Source organism: Crocodylus siamensis, chromosome 1, assembly GCF_052110815.1.
Source record: "Crocodylus siamensis isolate JL-2025a chromosome 1, ASM5211081v1, whole genome shotgun sequence".
Lineage (NCBI taxonomy): Eukaryota > Metazoa > Chordata > Crocodylia > Crocodylidae > Crocodylus > Crocodylus siamensis.
Genome location: NC_143395.1, coordinates 271418955 through 271436665, shown reverse-complemented (window position 1 = coordinate 271436665; position 17711 = coordinate 271418955). Strand labels below are relative to the sequence as shown.

The 17711-nt window shown below is 44.6% G+C and overlaps 1 protein-coding gene across 1 annotated transcript in view; it reads left to right on the top strand.

Annotated features, from left to right (window-relative positions):
* Positions 1-12612: 12612 nt before the first annotated feature.
* SMS (spermine synthase) overlaps positions 12613-17711 on the top strand; it is an 81235-nt gene continuing 76136 nt past the window's right edge. Inside the window, exon 1 of the mRNA XM_090062311.1 lies at positions 12613-12803. Coding sequence (XP_089918437.1) covers positions 12746-12803 — 58 coding nt within the window. The 5' untranslated portion in view covers positions 12613-12745. The remainder of the gene's footprint in view (positions 12804-17711) is intronic.

Here is a 17711-nt window from a genome sequence, read left to right as displayed (position 1 = left end):
GAGATTACCTTAGAACCCATGAAATGTAATTTGTCATATGGTACGTTATTGGAATACTTTGGCAAGCTCCTGTTGAGCAGACATTCTATAAATGTTGTATCTACAGCCTTGAAGCAAGCCTTGCCTTTGTCAGTTGATAAAGGCCACTTTTGAACAACTGCTTGATGACTGATGATAACTATGTACACCAAAGTAGTATGTATCATTTTGTACCCACTGACAGGTCATACTTGATGGTCAGAGTTACGAAGAAAGACTTAAAAATGAAATATTTATTCCCTGCTTCCAAGACAATTGAGAGTGTGACAATTTACTAATTAACAAGCATTTGAAGAATATGGAAGAAACAAGAGGTACTGTTTGAGATGCACAAGGGATGCAATTGATAATAAAGGGAAACTTTATGTAAAATTCAAGCTGAGTATCAGAAAACTCTTTTAGTTGTAAGATTTATTTAACGGTTGATTTCCCTTCTAAAGATATGCTGTAAGATTGTATTTTATTAGTTTTACTAAGGCTAGCATCCAGAGGCCCCAACCAGGTTTCAGCCTCATTGTGCTGGGCATTGTACATAATATTTTTCTTCTAGTCTCTCCTTCCCCCTGCCACCCCCTTTACATCTCATTGTCTCCTCTCAGGGTTACAGCATGACCTCTGTGAAGCAAGGGTAGTGTTAGTTCTGTCTTTGTAGAGTGAAGTAGAAGCTTAACACTTAATTAGTTTTTATCTTTAGAATATTATGTAATAACTTGGTTTATTTCTTTACAGGCAGTTTCTTTTTCCTCTGGTCTCCGTTCATCTATAAGTCTAGGATTTTCCAAGGAGACTAAGGGCATGCCTGTTGTGATAGTTAAACACATACTTAAGTGCATCTCTGGCAGCACTTCTACCTAGGTCTGGAAGCTCCCCTGCAGCTCTTCTTATTTCTGCCCCTTTTGCCTCCTGTGGTGTTGGCAGGGCATATTTGAGCAATAATCCCACAATTCCTTTTTAAGTCCTTTCGGTCTTCCCTTTCGTCTACGGTTCAGCCAGAAGTTGGGCTACAGTCTTTAACTGTATAATGCCATTTGACCCCTTATTTTTGTCATGGTTTGCTCAGGTACCTCCCCACTTCTTAGACTAACGTCGTACCATGGGCTCTTCTGCTAATACAGCCCACAGAAGACAACTGCATGCAGATCAATATGTGGGAGGATTATGCAAAGGCACCTGATTACACTTGCAGCTCCAAGAATAAATATGCATAAAGGGCAGTCATGCACGAGGGAGTGGGGTCCATCAGAACTGGTGCGAGTATTGGGATTGAATGAAGCAGCTGAAAAGCAGGACCATAACTACTCAGTAGACAACAAAAACCCAATGGCTCAACATCCTGCCTCTGCTTGCAAGAATTTGAGTTCTTTACTAGTGTTCCCAACAGAAACCATCACAGAGTGTGGACCCCCCATTGATGGATGTGACTGCAATAGGGTGGTAAATGAGTAGGAGGATACATCAGAAGGACTGGAGGGAGGTGTGGGGACCCAGAAAACATCACTTTTTCCCCTTTCCCAGACCATCTTTGGAGAGTTCTCTGAGGAACTGTTCAGATGCAATGAAGGCATGGCTTTATCCATGCTTTTGGGAAAGAGGGGAAGGATTCCCTGATACATGGCCAGTGCTGCTGAAGTAGAATGGATTTGACTTCTACAGTTTCCAAGAGGATGTGTTATAGAGGAGAAGCAGGCTTATTCGTGTTCACTCATCTCCCCGCACTTCCCCACCATGCTGGAAAGATAAAGCATTACGCAAGAAATAACTTTTTACTTTTATTATTACTTTTTTAGTACTTTACACAAGGACAAGTTGCACTGTCATCTACTAGAAAGCCACTGCAGTGATTTGCATGGCATTTGGATAGACTAGTCCTCTCTTCCATCACTGAACCATGTGCGTACCTCATGATCTGCCCCCCATGGCCACAGATGTACATTGGATGTGTCAGCAGTTAGCTAATTAGCCCTGTTAACCTAGTTATCTGAGTGGGCCTGATTGCCAGCAGGCTAACTACTTCCAGTTGGTCTCAGTTGCCTACATAGACATGGTTGCCTGTTTATAAGCAGCAGCTCTTTCAGCAGGCTACTCAACTTGCAAATACCCTCTAGCCCTGGGTCCCTGCTTGTTGGTGCCTAGCTCCTGATTCCTTCCTGCTGACTCCTTGCTCCAGACTTTCCAACTCCTGACTTCAGTTCAGACCCAGGTCTTTTGCCAGCCAGCTCCTGGCTTGTGGCTTCAGTTTGCCCATGTCCTGGTTCAGTACAGCTGCAGCTGCCTACTCCAGATCCCTTAGTTAGTGACTCTGGTCTGGATTCCTGTTTCCTGCTTCTGACCCCACTTAGGCTTGTGGCTTTACTTGGGCAATCACCTACTTCTCAGTCCCATACAGACAGCTTCTTGACCTGCTTTCTCCTGATCCCTTCACTCATGACTTTAGTCACCATGCCTGCTCCTAATCTCCTTGGTTGTGACCCTCAAGGGTCAGGTCCTGACTGTCCGCAACCCTGTCCATATCCCTGACAAAGGGATAATTCAAACATGTTTGAGACACTTAATGCCCTGAGAGATATCAAGACGGAAAAGATCTAATGTGGGGGGTTCTTACACAACCAAGTGTATCCTGGATGGGAGTCTTGGGAGGAAATCTTATGGCAGTACATGTGTCAGGACCAGCCACTTCTGAAGTGCTTCTGTCCTGCTTTAGCAGCTAGACTGAGGTCCAAGGGACCTTTTCAGTACCTGTGGTTTGTCAGATTACTTGGTAAAGCAAACTGCAGGACACTGTGAGTTAACAAATGAGCTCCTTCCATTCCTTTATAGGCAATGGAGACATTAAGCACCGTACACACACCGTTGGCCTGGAAGACTGCCTCCTTTTTTAGTGGAAACTTCAAAAATATTTGTCTTTGATAGGCAAACCTTAGGCTACAGCCTAAAAAATGCGTATCCAAGTTGGTTTATGCCCGTGCCCCCCTAGTCTGTTTGTTTTAAGGACACCAGCCCTTGGCAAGTTATAATGCAGAATTATTACAATATAGGGTCATCATCCTGTGCTCTGCTTCTCCTTTTAGAGTTGTCCCCTTGTAGCCCACTGCTTAGCCAGCTGAAGAAATGAGTGAGAGTAGCACACTGTCTGTGGTAACAACTGCAAAATGTTGCCATGCAGAAGGCTGGAGGGAGCTGGGTAATTCCATCTGTTAACATTTTAAAATAAAGATTAAATGACACCTTTGCACTTCAGTTTTTGCAGGCAATTCCAACTCCAAGACTTTACCCCACTCAGTCTTCTTAGTTCCCCCTTCACCTTCACGGAGAGGAATATGTGGCACATGGCAGGAAGGAGCCATGCCATCAATGTCATTCTGGCAGAGCTTCATTGTCAAGGCAAAATAAGTCAGTGAATAATGGAGCAGTTGAAGAGTAGGAGGGGGAACATAAGTGGGAACAGGAGGGTCAGAAAATGCAAGAAGAAAACAGGGAGAGATTCCACAAAGAAGGCGAGGGAAGATCTTTGGGAGTCATGCAAAACTGTGTTGGGTACATGTCATGAACTTGCAATGCTTGAAGGGTTCATGGGAAATTGTGCATGTTTCCTTGAGAGGGTTTTGGGACAGAAAGGCACCCCTGAAGGTATGAAAGCACCCTGTGAGTGTGTGTCAAAGGTGCCCCTGACCTGTTTATGGGCCCTCATCTTGTGCAGGAGTTATCCTACATGCTGGGATAAATCCAAGCTCCCAGAGGAGTAACTTCCAACTTTGGGCCCTGGGCAGAGATACTATTGAGTATCAGAGAGCAGCAGGGAGGGGTATGTTGAACACAGGACAGCAGGGTTGCAGAGTACTCTGGGATGCTGTTCATGCCCCTTTAAATAAGTGCCTGCACCTGGCACGCTGCTTCCCCATCCTAGTTCTACTGGGTTCTATTTTTGCCTGATCTTTAGCAGAATGTAGGTATCTCAAAGACTCTGGCTGTTGCTGCCGAAGTGCAAACTTCTCACACCCCAACTGCTGCTGCCACTATGCAGGTTCCCCAGGAGCTGCCATTTTAGTGCCCCCTTTAAATAACCATCCACAACTAGTGCTGCACTTGCCCCACTCTATTTACTCCACTGCTAGTTGTCTGCTTCTGGTATCTTCCCATTAGATCCTTGAGCTGACAACAAAATAGCAAGTTCCCTTGCATAGTGAGGCAAGGAGAAAGGATATGGCCAGTCCAGAATGAAGACCTCCTAAACCACATCAAAAAACAGTGGATTCAACACTTTGGAGGGGACACCCCCCGCCCAGCTTTTCCTACACCGAGCCCCATATCACTACCAAAAACATTTAAAAAGAGCAAGATAGGAGCCATTTATACAGTTTGTATCCTGGCAATGTGTGCACCTCTGGCATCCCTTTTTCCATGATATCCATACAGCCAGAGCCTTTATTGTTTACTGGAGTGCTTTCATGCTATGGGAATGGTATCAGGGTTTAGTAGGTTCTGGGCCCACTCCACATGGAACCAGTAGAGTTCTACATCACTTCACAGAATTATCTCCAGGTGGCCCTCGCCATTCATGAGGGATATGTTCCCATGATCCCTGCAAATGGTGAAATCCATGACTAGGGCACTGCGTTCATGAACTCAGTGCCCCTGGCAGCTGGTGGGGGGAGGGCATGGCTCCAGTGGTGATGGCAGGAGCACAACAGTGGCGGTGGGAGCCTGGCGGCAGCAAGCAAAGAGCTCCCGAGGAATGTGGGTTCAGCATTTGTGAATATTTGAAACCACAAATGCTGAACCCGCGAATACCAAGGGTTTCCTGTACTCTACATCAACTTTGTAGACAGTGCAGCAGGTCATATTTATGTGAATGGTATTTCTAACACCGGCATCTGGAGCACCCTTGCCCATGGGCCTTGCTGTGTACCTTAATTATCTTGATCATTGATATACTGATCCAAAAGCTGCTTCAGCATACCTCTACATGATTAGCTTGAGGCAGGAGTTCTTGAGCTACAGTCAATAGAAGCTCCTGTAATGGATCCTGTGAACGCATCACTCCCAAGTGAATGCACTAAATTTAATTGCTGTATGATGGTGATGTTCTGTGGTGGTGATGACTTCCACAAGGATGTATATTCCAACAGTTTCTGGCTTCCACCATTATGAAAAACACAAGTTGTTCATGTTCTGGTTCCTAGAAGGGCTCTAATCATTTGGTTTCTGTAAAGGAATATGGCATGTATGTTTTGACAACACACGGGACATAGCACAATAGTGTAGATTACTTTAATGTGTGCTACAGTATGTGTGGTGAATGAGAAAAGAATGAATTGGGGGCACCCCAGAACTTGTGGATAGTTCTGATGGCTCGTTCGGCACAAAAAGTTCACAATGGAGATTTAGGATCCTTGAAGTATAAGTCCTATGTGAAAATGGGACTTGGCTGTTTAAAGCTATGGTCTAATCTACACCATAACAGTTTGCCATTGGAACTCTGCAACATTTCGAGTGTGTTTACATTCAAAGTTATTTTCTGGTTCCAGAGCCATACGTTATACAGTTTCTGCTAAGTGGATTAAAACTTTTGTGGCCAGTTGGCAACCAGGAGAAGGCATGTATAGTACTCCCATACCTTCTGCTGGCTGCTGTGGTCCCTTCAACAGTGCATGCCTTCCTAGCATCCACTTATACTCTCAGCATAGCTTCTGAGTTTCTGCTCAGAGCCATAAAAAACACTAATGTGTATGTGTAGCTGACAATGGTAACTGTTGCCTGCTACCAGAAATTCTTGCAACTGTGAGTGTAGACAGGATCTCTTGTCTGCACTATAGCGGATGCTACCAGTTTAACTGTGAATTAGGAACCTGGATCCCTGGTTTAAATGCAGCTGTGTGGTCAGAAGGTATTTTTCTGTTGCCAGGCATATACCAGTTCCTTGAATGGTAGAAGGAAGTGCGAGCCCAGCTGATACAGCTTAACAAGCAGAACTGTTATGTATGCAAGAACTAAATTACTTAGACCTTGCAATGCTGATGAGAGCAATGTCTACATATCTTTACAGATCTGGAGCTGAGTATTGTAAAAAAGGAAGAGGGATTGTGTATTTGTAGTAATAAATTGTCATGTGCCGAGATATATTGATGAAAGTAGTATAAGAACTTAATTAATTAAAGGTCTATCTTCTTCAGAGGCCCTAATTTAATTATTCGTATTCAAATTTAGTCTAAACAGGCTAGGCCTTGAGAAACATAATCTTTTCTTTTTTCTTTTCTTTTCTTTTTTTCTTACACAATATGATATTTTTATTTGCCTTATCTTTGATCATAAATTCTTATTTATGGATCTTTGGTCTTTACCTTCACTAATTTCCTCTTTCTTTCACATCCATTATTTTCCAAAACAGCATTTTAAAACTTTAGCTAACTCTTACTTACCCAGAAGCAAATTCTAAAAATGTGGAATGATGGAGCTGCATTACTGAAGTCTGATTGTAACAGCTTGTAGAAAGCTGAGCTTATATCCCCAACAGAAGAAAAGGGTGGAGGTGACAGGCTTTTTATCCAAAGCACCTCATCAGAACCTTTTCCTATCCTGTTTCTAGTCCCAGGTATTCCCAGTTCAATTCTACTTCCCAGATACTCATTTCAGTATGAGCACAGGGGTTGGATATTCTGAAGGGCATATGTTACAGTTCTGTTTTAATACCTATGTTGGGTAGATGTTGAGTATTCAGAAACATGCAAAATCAGGCGTGCGTGTATATATGGCACTTATACACAGATATTGAAAGCTGTTCTAGGTTCATCACAACTTTCCTTTGAATACACACACATACACACACAAAGATGTACTTCTGTAGTTTGAAATTTTCAATTAGCATAAGATGGAGCTGGCCATATTACTCATAATCAGAGATTCTAGTTTTCTCTTAGAAAATACCCTCAATTTTCAGTTAAAAAAAAGTAACCCCAAATCCACATTTTTCCATGACTAAAATGAAACATTTAAATCATGGAAAAATGTGAATTTTAAGTGACAAACCTAAACAAGTACCAACATATTTTCATACCATACAGTGTTTTATTAATGCTATATTCTAGATACAATTTAGTCTGGAAACTTGTTTCATTTTTTTAAAATGGTGCTATCATTTTGCCTGTAAAGCCAATTTATTGTAGTTACCATGTCTAGACCTCGGAATGAGGTCTTTAAAAAAGACTTTTAGAAATTTCTAAAACTTATCGAAAATACTTCATGATGTCTCAAATTAGGATACAATATCTTGCATACTGCCAGGGTCATAAATGTTATTTTTTGCCTTAAAAAGACAATTGTTAAATTCCCCCATGGGACAAAATGTTCTTAGCTGTGGTAGGTCATGGGATGTCAGACCTTCAATTTGTAGCTGGCCCAGAATATAATATTTTCAGGCTTGGAACTCAGACCAATGACGTTTTCAGAAGGAATAGTTAACAGTTTTGGAGACTGAATAGTGAGACAGTCCAGAGGAGGCAATTGAGTCTCTACAATACATGCTGTTTATCACATAGAAGCACAGAAACAGAGATAGGCAGGGTCTCTTAGGCCCTTCAGTCCATCCCCTTTCCAACGTAGGATTGTTCCCTACAGCCCATTTGCTAGTGTTTTTATAATATCTAGTTTTACGTGGTAGGGCTCCACCATCACTTTTTTTCCAGACACTATTCCACAGCCTAAGAGGTATTACTCTTAGGTTTTTCTGTTCATACCCCTTTTTAACACTCATACCAGTTTTACATATGTATCTAATGTCAATATCTTTTTTCTCTCTTTTACCTTTATACCCTTCAAATGTTTAGAAAATGATGTCTCACCCAAATTCCATATTGTTGCTGAAATACGCTATAAATTTTCAGCTCTTTAATCTTGCCTTGTAAATCAAACTCTGCAACTCTTTAGTATTTTAATTGGTCTTTAAATTTCCTTCAGTGTGATGATAATTTTCTAATAATAATTTAGCCAGTAGTTTGCCAGGAATGGTTTAGTAATAAGGTGCTGAATGTAATATTACACGTGCAGTTATGCCAAAGCAGCAGAATAGGGAAAGCATATTAGTTGCCCACTCAGTGATATGATACCTCTGTACGTACAATCCTAAGTTCTCACATAAGGTTTTTATTCTCACATTACACTGTAAACTTGTATGTCATTTACTGTTAACTTTTACCCCTACATCTCACTATTACTGTTTTTCAGGTTTTCAACTTACTGAAAAGTGTAGTGGTGGTAGTTTAGATTATTTCCCTTCCATCCCACACTCCTCACATTTTTCCAAACGAAATCTTATTTTATTATATTAAAGTCATATTCCCAATATCCTTTTGTATTGGCTCTCCATCTTAGAGTTTTCTGAGCTCCTCACAATTTAGTAAACAACTACGGATATTATGTTTGTGTACCTTATCTTGTAAACTGTAATATTTAAATTGACATGGATACCTTTATATTAGTGCAATAATCATTCATTTTCCTAATTTCAACATATATTACTAAACTAAAACACCCATTTAAAAATGGAATTGGATGATGTTCCATATTTATTCTGTCTCTAATTTCCAGAAGAAAAGTTCTTAACTCCCATATGAGAGCATGCTTTTTTCTAATTGCCAGCCTTACAGACTCTGCCTTGATTGTAGAATGACTGCCAAGCTTTTCCTTTAACAGGAATGATCATCAGGAAGTTTTGCATGACAAATTGTGTCCTCACTTTTTCCTGTGCAAGCTCTATTTTCTTCAGTGAGGTTGCCTATGTGCGACTAAAGGTATAATTTGGTAACTTATGCACAGATTTTAAAGTTATTTCAGTGTCACCACTTTCTTTTGAAGATTGCGTGCAGGCTGGTTAAACCTCTTTCAAGTGGTAGAAATAACGACTGACATTTCTCACAGAGAGTTGAAAAAATGCAGAAAGCTTCTTCATGTAATCAGACAATAAAATGAAACAATATCATACAATGAAATGAAAATAATAGTGGCTTCCACAGGTACATGCTAGATATAAGTTGGGGAGAGATTTTGTTTGCTGTTTTCTTGATAAGATTTGTGTGCCTGAAGAAAAATGGCTAAGCCCTGAGAAGCTGAAAAAGAAGGCAGCAATGTGTCATACACAGATGCCTTGAACTTTGGCTGCTTTGGTCAATAAAAGAGCTGGTGATAGCTCTAATCCAGACTGAGGGCTTTAGCATTTCATTCTCTGGCCACCCTAAGCTTTATTTGGCTTCATTTATGTTCTTAGACGATGGAAAACTGGGGTCAGGAGTAATAGTAGCATGGCCTCAAGAAAAAGCAGAGAGATGTAGGCTCAGGAGACTTTGAGTTACTTTGATTCCTCCTGTGTTCAAAGCAATAGGACATTGTATAGTCTTTGTAAACAGGTAAGACTCCATCGAACTTAAGTTATTCCATCCCCAATTTCTCCTCAACTTAAAAACAACTTGTGGGGACCTTAAATTATGGCTAACTGCTTGGGTCAAAAAAAGGGCTGGTGATAGCTGTAATCCAGACTGAGCACTTGAGCACTGCATTCTTTTGCCACACTAAGCTTTGTTTAGGTTAATGTTGGTTTTATTTATAGGCTCTGAAGATAGAAAATTGGGGTCATATTGCAGGCTGACTGTCACCTGGGTACTTTACAATGCCAGGCTCCTCTACTAAATAAACTGGCTTGTTTGGTAATGAAAGCTGAGATAACTGTGATGCTGTATGCTGAGTATGTTCAGCAAAAAGAGCAATAATATCACTGAATAACTAACTATAAACGTATGTGCTGAAAAAGTGTTGTTTCCCCCCTCTAGGGTCACATTGATCCTACAGGATAGAATACAATAGTATATTGTTATTATCACACAAGCAACTGTAAAAGAACCTTTTTTGACCCAACTAATATGTACCACCTGTGATCCACTAGACCGGGGTAGGCAACCTGTGACGTGCACTTCAAAAGGCAGGGTGCAGAGGGTAGTAAGTAGACAGCAGCGCAATGGATGGGGTAGGGAACATGGGGAAGGCAGCAAAAAGCAGAGCAGCAGATAGGGCAGGAAACAGAAAGCAGAGCAGTGGATGGTGAGCATAGGGCAGTAAGTAGACAGCAGAGCAGTGGATGATGCAGGGAGCCCAGAGAAGGCAGCAACAAAGAGCAGATGGGGCACGGAGCAGGAAGCAGAGCAGCAGATGGGGCAGAGCAAGGGGATTAGAGTGGCACTCAGGGAGGGTGTAAGGCTAACACCCCCCACAAAGGCTGCCTCTCTTGTCCTAGGCTTATGCTGAACAAGTTTTGTCTAGGCAAAGATTCTCACCAGCACAGACAGGCCTGCAGCTGCCAGGCGAGGGCTGAAGGCATTTGGCATGCATATTCCCGCATGCCACTGCTCTGTGCTGCACCTTAGGGTGTCCTCCCCATCAGGGCCGGTTTAACTTGAAGTGCATTTCCCTCCTTCCCAACTCCCCCCCCTCCCCGCCTTGCTACTAGGGGTGGCCTCTCCCTGCATTGCTGCCAGTCTACACTTGCCAGGCTGCTCCCAGGTGGCAGAAGGGCACAGCCTGAGACATTGTGAGGGGGTGCAACCTGAGCTGCAGCGGCTTTCTGCGTTGCCGGGTCTTAAATATGAACCGATCATATTGAAAGCTCTCAATGATTGTATTTGCTGAAAAACTATCGTACCTTGAAAAATATGTGAACACGTATGCAAATAAGTCATCTTATTTATTTTATATTGCACACTGTGTAGAGCCAGAGAGTGAGTAAGAACTGGGTCATCAAAGCTGAAGCCTTTCTTTATTTCCAGGTAAGCAGTCATAAGAAAGTGCTGACTGCAAATGGCAGGGGAAACACCATGATCATTAAGGCAGTTTTCCTAGTTACTGGGGATAGCTGGGCAGAGGTAATATATAGTTAACCTTCACTTTCATTTCCAGTGGGAAGGTCTTGGTTTTAGGCCCACTTCTTGGAAATGGGAGACTTCTCCCTAGGTTGCTCCTGCAGTTGTATGACTGAGGGCAAGCAAAACTTGGGGGCCTCCAAACCCCAAGTCTCTGGGCTTGGATCTGCACGTAGGATGCCTGCCAAATGATTTGGAAGCACCTGAAGCCCCAGGTGGGGCTGGAGGATGTTTGCCGATAGCAGGACCAGGTGCGTTCTTGAATGACTCATGGATTTAGAATTGATTTGGCTGATTTGGAACATGAAAAATTAAAAAAAAAAAAATCCAGAAGTCAGGCTAAGATCAAATGGGGCCAGCTGAATCCCAAGACCTCCGGGTTTGGGCCTGCAAATAGGCTGCCTGCCAATGAATTTGGTAGTATCTGAATTCCCTGGGGTGAGAGCCTCAGACAGAAGATGTGCGCTGGTTGTAGTGCCATACATGGTGCGTAGAACGATTGAGTTCTGCCTGCTCCATCAATATGATTTGGAACTGATTTGACCTGGAATACAAAATAGATCAATTAAAAACAAACCCAGAAGCCAGTTAAGATTCCCTGAGACTGCCTTGGGTTTTGCAATTTGCTGCCTTAATGAGCTGCCTCAAGAAATAACTGCATTTTGAAGGGATGTAGGTTGTAGCTGTGTTAAGGACATAGGCAGCCAAGGTTCTTTGGGTAAATCTGATACCTTTTATTAGACCAACTTAAATAATTGGAAAAATTCTTCTTAGTAAGCTTTCGGGTATAAAAACCCTTCGTGAGGCTGAGGAAGCAGCTGCGGTTGGTGTGTGCTCTTCCTGAATGGAAGGAATAGTAAAGCCAGAGGCTGGGCTGCATGCAAGAAAGCCAGTCAGTGAAAATGTAAATTGGGGGGTCTGTGGGTGAGAGACAGGCTGGACCATGGGGGGAAGGGGAATGAATGTAGCTGCTAAATAGTGAAGAGGTACCTGGGGAGTCAGATGGCAGGCAGGTTATAATGTGTCATAAATCCAACGTCTGTATTTAGTCCAGACAAGGTTTGTTAGGTGAATCTGATCTCTTTTTTTAGACCAACTTAAATAGTTTGGAAAAAAAAATGTGCTTAGCAAGCTTTGGGGTTTAAAAACCCTTTGGCAGGTTGAGGAAGGGGTTTTAAGCCCCAAAGCTTGCTAAGAAAATTTCTTCCAACCATGTGACTGATGCCTCCTGGGTCGGCGGGTACTTTCCCCCACCCCTCAGCGGACAGTCAGTGGCCGGGGGGGGAGGGGGCCGTGGCCGGTCCTGCCGACCCGCACCTGGCCCCTGGCACTTCCAGGTCGGCGGGGTGGGCTGTGGGGGGCCCGCTGCTCCCGGCGCTCTCAGGGGTGCGCATGCAGCCCCTCGCACCCCCTACACCTCGCCACTGCTTCCCACTATTTCAGTCGATCCGATATCAGATTATTCATCCAAAACACTTTGCCTGCCTAAGCCCTTTCACCAACCCGGCTACAGCCTACACCCCTGTATTTAGTCCATGATTTATGTATTTCTTTTTTTGGCACGCTTAACTCGGGCTGGTCGTACAAGGGGGGGGAGACACGAGAAGCCTCCCGCGGGCGGCCTTGTGGTGAGGAGCTAGCCTGCAGCGGCGGGAGCGCGGCTCCTCCCTCGGCCGCCCCTCCCCGCGCACGCCCCTGCACACGCACATGCACACTCGGCCGGCGCCGCCGCAGCCCGAGCCCCGCGCGCAGACAGGCTCCAGCTGCAGTGGCACTCCACCAGGCATGGCACGGGGCTCCCCCGCACTATGGCAGCAGCAGCAGCAGCGCGACACAGCACCCTGGACTTCCTGCTCGGCGCCACAGGTACCGCGGCCCGCGGGGCGCTCCCGGCCCCGCTCCCGCCCCGGGCCTCTCTCATAATGCAAAGGCCGGGCCCGGCTGCGAGCGCGGAGGCGCGGGCGCTGCTGCTGCGGGCCCGAAGCGGCCCTCGGGCTGCGCCGGGCCGGGCCGGGCGGGCCGGGGGGGGGGGAGGGTGGAAGGAAGCACGAGGCAGGGCCCGCGTTTTGTTGCGCTGGGCTGAAAATGGTGCCCCCTCCCCCTGCACTGCTTGCACTCGCTAATGGTGGCCGGAGCGGCGAGGGGAGGGAAATGCCGCAGGGTTTTGTTTTCCCCTGTGTGCGCGACACATGCGGCGTGCACACGTGCCTCCTCTGCGCGCGCGCCTCAGTATACCTTTGCGGTGTCTGGATACATCGAAGTTCAGATGTACGAGATCTGTCTAGATCGGTCTGGACACACGCACCTAGAGGTACCTGTTTAGGAGCCTCGGTCTCGATTTGTGTTTAGGCGCATCTCGATTGACCTAGACACAGCTATATAGCCCATTGTCGGCTCCCTTTGTACTCTTCCTTGCTAAGGAAGGCAAAATAATAGGTCTGGACATGTCTAGAGAGACTCTCTCTCTCTCTCTCTCTCTAGATATATATCCCTAGATCTATCTAGAAAGCAAAACTTAATACATCTCGAGATACAGTAAAAGGCGCGTTATCTGACACTTTACAAGCTGGCATGCTGGCTTGTAAGGTAAAAGCAAAATTGCAAGTGCCTGCTGTGGCACTTCTGGTTTTGCCGAGCCCCCACAATAAGAGTTCTTTTCCCTTTTTCTCTTCTGCCCCGCTCCCTGTCCCTCACAGCAGGAGGGGTGGCGGCGCACGGGACATGGTGGGAGAGGCGGCCTCTCAGATAACTGGCTTATTTTTTTATTCAGCACCCACCGATTTCCCCATGGGTGCCGGATAACAAAGCTTTTGCTGTATATCTCTGATCTAGATTCATCTAGACGCATACGTGAATGTAGCTATCTAGATCAATCCAGATGCATCTAGATCTAGATATCCCATTGTCAACTCCCATTGTGCAATTCTTCGCTGGAGAAGGCAAAATATAGATATATATACACACACCAGCACATATTTTATTATCAAGATAATAAAATATGTGCTGGTGCATGTATATCTATATTTTGTCTTCCGTAGCGAGGAACCATATGAAGGGACCTGACATCGGGACCTGCCTGCGTGGTTTCAACCTTAGGCTTTGGAGTGAAGTCACAGTTTGCATAGTTTTTATTTTAAACTATCTGTTTTTGACAGCAGGGCCCTCGCTGGGACTTTTGGAGGAGATATGTAACTGGAAAGGGACAGCCCAACCTATATGTATATCAAATGCTGCAGCAACATGGTGGAGTGGCTGCTTTATGACTGATTCTCTTCTCCGCTCGGGTGCCATTAGATTCTTTTCTAAGGTGCTGGGCAGTATTGTTACTCCATGTGCAAACGCCTGCATGTGACTGGCAAGACCCCAGAGATATCAAATAGGAATCCATAGTATCAAACATGTTCAGACCTGTACAGGTCTTCCCAGGTTCTTTGCAACCAAAGCATTGCTGTATTCTTTTTCTGTAGTAAAAAGAGTGAAGACTGGGATTCAGGATTTTCATTCATAGTCGTCTCTGGAGTCTTTTGAGGTGAAGAAGCTTGAAAACCCTTGCTCCTAAGACTTTATTTGAGCAGGCATTTAGCAAGCAAGTCTAAGACGGGATATCATGTAGGGAGGTTTTTTTATATCCTCTTTTAATATTCTACCTGCTTTATAAGTTATTTTGTATCTTGTAAGCCACCAAGAGCCTTTTTTTGGGAAGGGTGGCATATTCATCGAATGCCAGTTATCTGAGAGACCTGACTTCATGGCTCAGCCACTGCCTGCTGACCTTGAGTAAGTCATTTCACTTCATTGAGCCTCAGGTTTCCCTAGCTGTAATACAGGGTTAAACATTCAGACCTATGAGCACTGACATGTGTTTGAAGACTTGCTGAAAGGTCTGAGGATTATATTGTTTGTTTTTTACTTGAAAGCAGGATCCTAATTTGTACCTTTACCTAAAGTTAGCCACTTATTTTAAATAAGTGTTTAATGTTAACTTTTTCTGTGCATCAGTGCATAAGCTAGATGTATACGTAACTAGTATCTTGTAATTTTATAAGCTTACTCAGAATTTCTCATCAGACAATGCAGCTGATCAGACAGAAAATAAGTAATTGGCAACTAAAGTGAGCTGGTGATCTGATTTGACTGCACTCAGTACCTTGGACTAGTTAGCTGTCACTGGACATGTTCAAGCCAAAGGTCAGCAAAAATATGATCTTTATTTGGCCAGCAGGATGTCTGAAAAAGATGGTAGGTAGATAAGGAGATGAATTCTCAATTACTTGAATTCTCAGTTACTTGAATTACTTTGAATTTGAGCTCCACAATTCAAAAAGGATGTGGAGAAGCTTGAGCGCGCAGAGGAGAGCCACGCGCATAATCAGAGGTCAGGAAAACAGACCTTATCACAAGAGGCTGAGAGCTATGGGACTCTTCTGCCTGGAAAATTGCAGGCTCAGGGGTGATCTGGTAGCTACCTACATGTTTGTCGGGGTGACCACCAGGATCTGGGGGAACGTCCGTTTACCAGAGCGCCCCAAGGGATGACAAGATCGAACGGTCACAAACTCCACCACGACCAATTCAGGCTGCACATAAGAAAGAACTTCTTTACTGTCTGAGCCCCCAAGGTTTGGAAAAGACTGCCGCCAGAGGCAGTTCAAGCACCCACTTTGAACGCCCTCAAGACGCATTTGGATGTCTATCTTGCTGGGCTCCTATGATCCTTGCTGACTTCCTGCCCCTGGGGTAGGGGGCTGGATTCGATGATTCTTCAGGGTCCCTTCCAGCCTGAATGTCTATGAAATCTATGAAACTTGGTGAGCTATTATGTATTCTTACTGCAAAATTGCATGGGCTATGAATTTCCTACCTGCTTCATTCTCATGCCCCATGTCAACAGCCAAAGTGTTTAGTAAGTGGAGTTAGCATGCATTAAAAACCAAGTGAGTGTGCACTAATGCATGTTTGTGGTATAATTCACACCTTTTGCCCGGGTGTAGATAAGCTTTTAATATCATACTTTCGAAATGAAACATACTGTGTCTTTTGTCCCTTTGGGGTGGGGTCAGGCATTTCCCTGAATTGCGTCTTTTGGTAGATCTGGTTCAGCAGTACCATAGATTCTAGAAGTTTCATTGCAATTCACATGTTTATATCTTTACAGAATTAGGCTTTTTAGTCAGCCAGCAAGAACCATGAAGACATTATCAAATAGAAATTACTTCTCTAAAGCCTGTGTTTTCTTGAAAATACTTTCTTTGCCTTCCCATCCCCTTGATTAAGTGGGGCAGTGTTGTCACATTACTTGTATCTGCATGTTCTTTTACAGTCCTGTTTTTTTTTGTTTTGTTTTGTTTTTTGGTGCTTCCATGTTTTTCTAAAAACAGCTCTTCTGTATCTAGGTAGGGTGTATATAAAGGGCACTCCCTAGAAAAGGGAAAACTGACAAATGGTAGAAGTGTTGTCAAGTAAATAAAGTTGAGGGAAAATCAGATTTTTCCCTTGGATTGGATGTGTTGCCTGTCACAACAGCAGGTGAATAAGTTTGATAGAAGTGTGTGTGTGTTTGTTTGTTTGTTTGTTTTCTCCCTGAGTTGAAATCCTCTAACTCAGACTGGATTTTTCACTTGCAGTTTTCTCTCTAATTTCGTTATGTTGCAGAGCAGAGCATGTTATTTCTGTAATGTTTACACACACAAGATCTATAAAGATAAGCTCTTTTTGACTTCATAGCTTATAAGGATCAGACTCTGGTGTCTGTCAATGTCTGTCTTCTAGAAGTTTCACTGCGATTCACATGCTTATGCCTTTACAGAATTAGGCTTTTTAGTCAGCCAGCAAAAAGCAAGAAAATATCAAACAGAAAATACTTTTCAGTAGAAGTGCGCTGATATATTGGCTGTATATCGGATCAGCACTGATAAAAGGAAAATCAACATTATCAACCATTTGCTTTTTTTGGTTGGTGTAGCCGATCAATGTCACTGACAAATGCTGCATGCATGCATGCATGCACACGGCCAGGAGCGTAACTCAGAAGCTTGGAGAGCAGCATCAGGCTGGTAAGTCTGGGGGGAAAGGGGGGGCAGATTGAGGCCCCCACAGTGAGGGAGGGAGTGGGGTAAGGGGCACACGCTGCCCAGCCACAGCGGTGAAGGTGACTCGGGGGTGGAGAGGGGCCGTAGGAAGGGTGGGCAGCTCCTCACTGCTGCGTGCACCCCCTGGGGAGAGGGCATGTGCCCCAGATTCACAGACATTTAGGGCTGGAAGGGACCTCATGAAATCATCGGGTCCAGTCTCCCTGCCCTAGGCGTGTCAGATAACCCCAGCAAGAGGTGCATCCAGTCTCCTTTGATGATCTCCATGGTAGGTGGCTGCACCAACCCTGCTGGGAGTCTGTTCCAGAGTCTGGAGTCTATTTGTGTGTGGGGCAAGGGCAGGCTGCCTGCTGTGGGCTTGGAGCCAGGGACTTTGCCAGCCTCTTCTCGGGGGGTGGCTGGGCCAGGGCTTCAGGCAGGGGCAGGGTGGGTGGTGGTGGCACTTGGTGGGATGGGGGGGAGGCTCCAGGGCAGGCTATAGTGTGTGGGGGGCAGATCAAAGTGAGGTGAGGGAGGAGGCAGGCTATAGCCATCCCACCCTATAGCCCAGTGCTGCAGCTGCCCAGAACTCCTGCCACCCCTTCCAAGTGCAGCCCTAGCCTAGCCCCCCTGCCAGGAAAAGGCTGGTGTAACCCCTGGCCCAGAGTCTGCAGTGGGCAGCCTGTCCTAACCCTGTGCACAAACA